This window comes from Somniosus microcephalus, chromosome 8, assembly GCF_052327205.1.
Source record: "Somniosus microcephalus isolate GS21.2 chromosome 8, FLI_Smic_1.0, whole genome shotgun sequence".
In the NCBI taxonomy this organism is placed as follows: Eukaryota; Metazoa; Chordata; class Chondrichthyes; order Squaliformes; family Somniosidae; genus Somniosus; species Somniosus microcephalus.
This window is the reverse complement of record NC_140994.1, coordinates 193800536-193809536: the sequence shown is the minus strand read 5'-3', so window position 1 is coordinate 193809536 and position 9001 is coordinate 193800536. Positions and strand designations below refer to the sequence as shown.

Sequence of the window (9001 nt, the reverse complement as noted above, 5' to 3'; positions counted from 1 at the left end):
TAATAGATATAAAATGGCAAATATATAGACAGGTTTCTAGAGAAATAGTGATAGATCTCGCGTGATTTTTGTTTCTTCGTCACATTAGTGACACGTAGAAGTGTTTTGTTGTATTTATTTCAAAATAGAAAGTTTTTAATCATTCGAATTATACAGCCCCGATGAGACTGGTGAATTCGGTTGGTACTGAAGGATTTGGTAGTTTTCCAGCGATATTTCACCAGCCTCTGTGGAATGATTCCACACACAGCCCAGACCTGCATTTTTTGGCTTCTCGGTCAGTATTCGATTGGAATAGGTTAGACCTTATTATTGTCTTTCGCATTCTGCGCATGTCCACCACGCCTGTAACTGAGACGAGCAGTAGGGCAGGTAATGGAGCCAATCGGTGAGAAACTGCTGGCAATCAATGAGCTGTTTAGTGTCAGCCCCCTTTTAATTAGATCATACGGCTCCAAATCGTTCACACAAGTTTTCTAAACCGAATCACACATTGCCAGGTACGCATATGGATTGTTTTATGGATTGGAGTCCACATTGGATCTAAGGAATTGTGCCGACTGGGGAAAAAACTTATTTCGACCCTATTTTGGACTTTCTCAAATCTTCTTGATCTTTGCCATCAGAGCCAACGCATTTGGCGAAAGCTATGTTCCAGCCTACGGCCAAGAGATGCTTCACCATCGAGGCTCTGGTAGGCAAAGACAACTCGTCCACACTTGGCGATGAACCCCTTCGACCCACAGCTCTGAGATACGCCGATTCGGTGCACGCTTCTCCGTTTGGAAGCGGCTTTCAGAACGCCGGCAGGACTCTCTACAGCAGCCCCGAGCTCCTGTTTCCCGAGCCGGTGAGCCACGCGGCCAGCCCCGCTCTCTCAATGCACCCGGGCAATCCGCACCATCTCCCCACACAGTCTTTCTTTGCTCCACAGCAGAGGGAAGCGCTGAGTTTTTACCCCTGGGTATTAAGGAACAGATACCTGGGTCACAGGTTTCAAGGTAAATGGATACAATTTTAAGTAAAAATAAGTTTGTAAATATCGTGTCGATACTGTGCTGCAGGGCAAAGAAAGGTGTAAAATATTACCTTGCATCTGATTAAAACTCTGATAAACTCTGGAAATGGAACCAGTCGCCCAGGTTCCAGTAAAACCCATCTTGAAAAATTCAAGTTTCACTTTATTTTCTCTGTTTTCCTCATGTCTATTATTGGTCAATTGTCTATTGCACTGTTTGCCCTTGTTCTCGCTTCTTGAGTGGTTTCTGCATTCTGTAGCTTCATTTTATGTATATTCTGTATGAACAGAAGGATTAGACAAACTCCTAATCTCAGTTACTTACATCCTAAAGCTTGTGTGTAGAAGTTATATTTTAAATACGGAGTGTCTGCTCTTAGTAGTCAAAGATCAGTTTGGAAACAGCGACCACTTTTACCTAACATGAGACTACTGACATATTTTGTGCATGGTCCTTTCTTGATTTTTGTTTCACAAAACATGAATGAGTAGTTAAGTAAGTAAGCGATTTAAAGTGAGTGAGGGACTACCAGGATATGGAGTGTATATTTATTATACGTTCAATTTGGCTGGAACAGAAAGCGAAACTACGGGTCGGTTCAGATGGATGTTTAGTTAAAAAATAAACACTGCACGAAAGAGTAAGGAGACAATTTGAACGGCGATCAGGAGATCATTTTTAAAAACATTATTAAATGACTCTGTGAGAACCAGACTAGCAATAATTCGAGAAAATCGCCGTCGCTTCACGTCGGGAAACTGGGCTCAACTAAAGCAGCGCAGCGCCTTCCGATTGTTGGGACGGAGAGTTTCTGAACTTTTGGCCGTGTTCAAATGGTCAAACGGACACAGGGCTGTGTGGACACAGAGCCCCATTTGTGGATTTCAATCTAAAGTTTATAAAGATAGGCGTGAAAGTTCTGATGTTTCCTACTCAGCGCTCCGAACCTAGTTTGAAAGTTGTTGGATTGATCTAAAAGTAACAAAACTCCATACGGCGATTAGCAACATCTAACCTGGAGTGGAAATACAGAACAGGCAGAAAAGAGCGAGGTCTGTTGGTTTGTAATTCTGTTTTGTGTAGGGTGCACCTTTTGAAAACTGGCTCCATTACAAGCTTTGTATACTGAATTTATCAAGAAGTTGTATTTTTAAAACACCATTTGCAGAAAAGTTTATTTTTCAATGTAAATCGATTTATTTGCCGTAAATTGTAACATGGATCGCGTTAAGTGGCTGGGGAGGACTAACACTGCTGGCTTAATGTGCGTTATTACTCCAGGAAAAGGCGCATCCAGTTTATAGCTCAGAGTCTCTAAGTTCTGGAACGCTGTAACTATCTCTTATAATCAATGTACAGCAAACAGGAGAGGGAAGACACGTTAAATTGTACTACTGATGGTTGTTCCTTTTTACACTTGAATAAAGAGCAACGCGGCTATAAAACGCTCTAATTTAAAAAAAAATCAGACCTGGGTTTAATTGCCCAGTGTCTACTACTGATGGCCTCAATACTTTTACAACCATTACCTGTTAAAACAATTCTTATAAGCGTTCACTATGAAAGTGTTTATGGTATAATATTCTGTGTTGCAAATGTTCGCAGTCTTTTTATCTAGTCCTTGTCTAGAATTAAAAACGACTTGGCGTAAAGCACAGTTTTTTTTAAAACTCTGAATTATACAAGTACATCTCTGACGAAACGCACTGCAAAGACCTTGCTGTAAATGCAGAATATCTGCGCAATGTGCAAATAGCCTGCACTTTCCCACTAGCCTCTCAGGTTAATTCAATCATTTAAAAAATGGCAATATACTGGATTCACGTAATTTATACACACACACACAAAACTGAGCTGCATGAATCTAGCAATGAAGTTTAACACATAAATATTTAATTCCTAGGTAACAGTTTAAATGCGCAGGCGTTTAAAAGATTGTCTTCTGATGTTTATATAACAGAACCATTTAATTTATATTAAAAGTGATACAACATGATCTATATAATTCACTGGAGCTATTCTATTGCACTCAGATCATTAACATAAGAAGTATCATGCATACAGGTCGTGAAAGGCGCTTTATAACTCCAAGTTTTTTCTTAATATAACTTGCATCTCGATTAAATTGACTCTAATATAAACATATTTAAGGGGGAAATGACAGTTAAAACCGCAATCAATGCGACGAACGTAAACAACTCCTTTATATGTGAATGGGGCAACATTCCAATTAATCACTCTTTGAACTTAAAGAAAGTTTCCAGGGACGATGGATGAAGTGGTCCAAATTCGCACTAAGTTGAGGCAATAGTTGGGTCTTAGAGGGAGATGGCGGACAGCATGAAATTGGACCTCAGCTGAATTAGAGAGTGGGGTGGGGTGAAGGGAGAATGCAGCCTCTTTAGAAACGGCATAGATCCAGTAACACTTTGGTTCATCTCCCCCATTCTATAATTTTAAAGCGAGGAATACAACCGAACAGAAATAGACACCGAAATAAAGTATCGCTGCTCTAGAGTACTTAAGTTGTGCCTTCAACCGCAGATATAAACTCGCGTTAACGCTAACTTTATCACAAGCATCATACAAAGTAAAACAACAAAATAACTACTTGTAGGGCCCATGCGCGCAGTACAGCATGGAGACCGTGCACAGCACACGCTTATCCTGCAGAGCATGTTACAGGCCGTGCAGAGCGTGTCAGAGAGTATGCTAACCATGGAGACATGCTATAGACTGTCTATTGCAGATACTTAATCTGCGGAGCATGTTATGCATAACATAAATGTACCATGCAGAGCACATCTAGGCTGTGCATAGCAGACAGTTCATGCGGAGTATATTACATATTGGGCAGAGCGTGTTACGTTTCTAGAATACGTTACACACATGCAAAGCACGTTAGAAACATGTAGAGCATATTACATGCGTAAAGAGCCTGTTACTTGTATATCGTGCACATTACTGACCGCGCACAGCATGTTAGATTCATAGAGAGCTTACAACGCAGAGCATGTTAAATACATGTAAAGTACATTACACATAAGCAGAGAATGTTACAGAGTATGTAGATACTGCGCTAATCATATGACGAAGACTATGCACAGACCGATCTGTGACATGAATTGTAAACACGTTAAAATGGACAACCTATCATGAACGGTTAGGGCTGTAGTTCGTGTACCCGACTTACTATGTCAGACCTAAATGCAGTTTCTTTAACGTATAAATCCATTTGAAGTATGATATGAGCCGTATAGTTTCAGAAGTACTTAAGTATTTATGAGATGGAAATAAAAATATGTACCATCAAAATGTTAATGTTCAGATCCATGACTTGCACTCGCACACATAATAGGAGCAATGCGATGATGCAATTGCAAACATAATTCTTATATACAAAAAAACCCTGAATTTAAATATTGTTTAATTTGATAAGAGGCTGCAGTAATGATGCTCCAAAGCTGAAGGCCCGACAATACTGGAAGTGAGAAATGTTTATCATTCTGCTGTTTATGACATAACCTAGACACCTTGATTAACTAAGTGCCGTGCTACATAACCTCAACCCTGATGACTATTTTCATATACATGTTATTATTTATAGGTAACATTTAGATGCAGAAATGACTCTCCAATATCAAACATGATTGCCTGAAACTACATTTTTGAAATACTATATTAAATGTCTTTTAAATATGTTATTAATTGTTGCCCCGTATTTGCCAATCTAACTCGTAAGCAAATTAATCAGAAAGCTACAGCATCGAGGTCATTCTGAGTAATCCTTTAATATGGGTGGAGTAGTCTTGTTTTACATAATTAACCCACATCATTTATACAATTGTTTCACATATGCAACATATGTAAGTTGCAGACAATTTATTGAAGGAGAAATGTCCTTAAATTGTCTTTTGTACAGTAGCTGGTTTAAACAGACTGTTAGAAGTTCCCTGCAGCATCAAAGTTGGATCATGCATGGCAGTGTATGTGACTTGCATAGATTTCATATCTCTAGGCCACACATGACAGTGCATGGTAACTCTTGCAGGCTTTTTGTCACTAGTAGGCCACAAGTGACAATGCATAGTAATTCTGACTGGCTTTCTGTTACTGGTAGGCCATGTGTGACCATATAGTGTAACCTCTACAGGCTTTCTGCCACAGGTAGGCTGCATTTGTCAGTATATGGTAACTCCATAGAAATCTTTGCAATATTAAACACTGTGCAGAGATGGTGTAGTTTAAGTCATCTAAAAACACAATTATAAAGTCATGCCTAAGCAAATTATTTTTTCCTACAATTTCCTTAAATGTCTAGTCCTATAGCCCTTTGATTAAATGCCACTCTTTTAGTATAAGGTCTGAAAACATGAAAGTCTTTCATTGAAAGATGCTGCAATTGACAATAACATTCATGGAACATTTATTTTTAAAGCATCACCAATGGCTATTGGCAATTACCTCTACTGTTGCTCCTGTCTGGATCTTCATGTTAAAGAGACAGAGTCCAAATCTTGATGATTTAAACAAGTCTAACTTCTTAAAATGAAATTGTGTAATATGCTCATCAGCTGAAGATTCAACTTGGTGAATCGTATTAGATAACTTTACAATGTTAATATTTTTAATAAATGAGGTGTTATTTATAACAATTTAAACATATAACAGGACCATTAGACACCTATTCACATTTTTATGGTTTACAAATAAGGACATAGAATACAAAAACAAAGAGTAATGATAAATTTGTAGAAGGCAATGGTTAGGTCATAGCTAGAGGATTGTGTGCAATTTTGGATGTCCCTTTATAGAAAGGACATAAAGTCATAGAGAGCATACAGCGTAGATTCACCGGGATGATACCAGAAATGAGAAGCTATAGCTATGACCAGAGATTTGAAATATTGGGACTATTTCCACTGGAGCTGAGAAGGCTATGAGGAGATTTAATAGGGGCTTTTAAAATCATTAAACATTTTGATAAGATGAAGGAGTATTTTCTCCAGTAGGGGAGTTAGAGATGAGGGATTATCAATTTAAAATGGCCAGTAAGAGATTGAGGTGAGAAGTTAGGAGAAATGTCTTTACACAGAGAGTTATTAGAGCTTTGCCTTATGAAACAGTTGAAGCAGAGACTATTGCATATCTTAAGGGAAGAGTAGATAAACTTTTAAAGCAGAAGAAGATACCGAGCTATAGGGAAGGAGCAGGGCAGTGGGATTGCTTTGGTAAAGAGCCAACATCGACACAGGTGGCTGAATGTTCACCTTCTGAAGTGTAAACTTCTATGTTTCCAAGTAAAGGAAATGAGATGCTTTATAATAGAATATGGTTCAGTTAGATGTTTAGAGTTTCCACCTTTACAATTCTCTTGAAACTAGCTTTTTATAGAAAGCATGTCAGAGGCACTGCCCCCAGGAGCTAGAATCTATTTGAGGAATAGTCGCTCTTCTTGGGATTGAGGGTCCATTTAAGGCATAAACACTGTACTTGGGATTGATGATTCAATTAAGGAATAGTCACTCTTCCTGGGATTGAGGGTCCATTTTAAGAATAGCCATTCTTCCTGGGATTGAGAATCCATTTAAAGAATAGCCATTCTTCCTGTGATTGAGGGCCCATTTAAAGAATAGCCATTCTTCCTGGGATTGAGGGTCCATTTAAGGAATAGCCATTCTTCCTGGGATTGAGGGTCCATTTAAGGAATAGTCACTCTTCCTGGGATTGAGGGTGCATTTAAGGAATAGTCACTCTTCCTGGGATTGAGGGTCCATTTAAAGAATAGCCATTCTTCCTGGGATTGAGGGTCCATTTAAAGAATAGCCATTCTTCCTGGGATTGAGAATCCATTTAAAGAATAGCCATTCTTCCTGTGATTGAGGGCCCATTTAAAGAATAGCCATTCTTCCTGGGATTGAGGGTCCATTTAAGGAATAGCCATTCTTCCTGGGATTGAGGGTCCATTTAAGGAATAGTCACTCTTCCTGGGATTGAGGGTGCATTTAAGGAATAGTCACTCTTCCTGGCATTGAGGGTCCATTTAAAGAATAGCCATTCTTCCTGGGATTGAGGGTCCATTTAAAGAATAGCCATTCTTCCTGGGATTGAGAATCCATTTAAAGAATAGCCATTCTTCCTGGGATTGAGGGTCCATTTAAGGAATAGTACTGTCCTATCCCCTGAATTAAAAAAGGCACTGTCTCAATTGTGAGGAATGTATAGTAATGTTTTTGGAGGGAAGGTAATGAGTCTGCTAGTGATGTGCAGTGCTGGTTAACTCCCACACAGTTATGCATTCTGTCTGTAAATAGGAATTACGGTGGTGCAACAAATTCACTTGGCTACCTCCATTGAACAGTCATCTCTCTTAAACAGCCATTTCCTCTGTAATCTAGTTAAGTAGGGCACCTGCCTGAATAAAACTGTAGTCACTTTGTATAAACTTTGGGATAGTACTGTACCATAATAGTGAATGACCCCAGCATCTGGATTCAACCCTCGCTCGTTCCAAAAGACCAGCTTGATAGCCCTAAGCATAGATCTCCTTTTGTTATCCCATCAGGCACATCTTGCTGCAAATAAATATGTCAACTGCAAAATACCTGCTTCGAGATCGCCTGAGACACTTCTAAAAATGCACACCTAAACGAAAAATAAATCCAAGGGAGATTTGAAGATATTGTGGCTTTAGTTCAAACAATTATTCTCATAATGTGAATGTGGACCATGAGTATAATTTTAACCAGATAAACTGCAAACATGCAACCCTTCCTATTTCTATAGTGAATAGAGCAAAGTAAAGTATCACAGGAGGAGAGCATGGAAGGGCTCCAAATTACTGAGTTAATATGCAAACTTGGTTTAAATAGCCACAGATGCTTTCAGATCCTACTCTTCAATAGGTAATTTACTATTAGTGTCATCACTGAAACACACCACTTCTACACCAATATATATGTATGTTACAGATGTATAGAATAAAGCATTTATTGTTGCATTAACAAGGATGCATAGTGGGTTTACACAGAGGGATAATTTTCAGAATATAAAATAACAGTGAGGAACTTCACTCATCACCAGTGCATATTGAAAATTTGAGGGCACATGCCTGGGATTTTTCAATATACACTGATGGCAGGTGAGGCTCCCTGTCACCCCCATATACTTGTAAAATTACCACCAGTGAATAATAGAGTCCTCCAAATCAGGAAGATCCCAGGTTCAGTCTGGCTTTTACCTGATCTTAACCAGGTGTTTGTAGGGGCACTGAATAAGCCTTAGCACTATTACATTAAGGAAAGGAAAAGTAGCCAGAGTTTACTCTCCTGAAGTCTGTGTTATTGGATATCAGGTGACAACAGAATTGGGTTTGGTTATGATGTCTTCTGTAGTTGAATAGCCTGCAGACTCTTGCTGTCAATGATCACACATGAGTAATGACTACTTGGTTGATGTACCGAAGGGAATGGTATCCTAACAAGGACTTAGCATCTTCAGGAGAGGAGGGAAAAGAAGGCAGAAAACTGATGAGAAAAAGAATAATGCACAGCAAATTATGTAGCTAATAGGCATGGCAGGAGGAGTGCTGGTTTAGGGTTGGTCCTTCAGTAGATATTTAGATTAAGTCATTTGGCTCAGTTAGAATTTTAAGAACATCAATAGACATTCCATCCACTTGTATTCAGTAGAAAATAAAAATATAGCCCAATGTTCTGTCACTATCTTCCCATAGTTGGACTAAAGGCCATATGTTCCTCTCTTCATTAACTTCAGCAAAATTGTAGTAGTGAGTAAAAAGCTGTGTACTGTAAGTAAAAAGTGCTTGTGGGCTATTTGTCTCTTTAGTGTTGCTCTTATATTTCTGCTCTTCCAAAGTAATATTAACAAATAGTAGAAAAGAATTGAGAGAAAATGCTGATTTTTACATGTTAAAGTTTTGTTAGTTTCATTAGTAATGAACGCACACAGGATTCTGCAGT

At 38.8% G+C, this 9001-nt stretch overlaps 1 protein-coding gene across 1 annotated transcript in view; it reads left to right on the top strand.

Annotated features, from left to right (window-relative positions):
• The first annotated feature begins 393 nt into the window (after positions 1 to 393).
• The window catches only part of emx3 (empty spiracles homeobox 3), a 28664-nt gene continuing 20056 nt past the window's right edge, over positions 394 to 9001 (top strand). Inside the window, exon 1 of the mRNA XM_085994053.1 lies at positions 394 to 1001. Coding sequence (XP_085850179.1) covers positions 650 to 1001 — 352 coding nt within the window. The 5' untranslated portion in view covers positions 394 to 649. The remainder of the gene's footprint in view (positions 1002 to 9001) is intronic.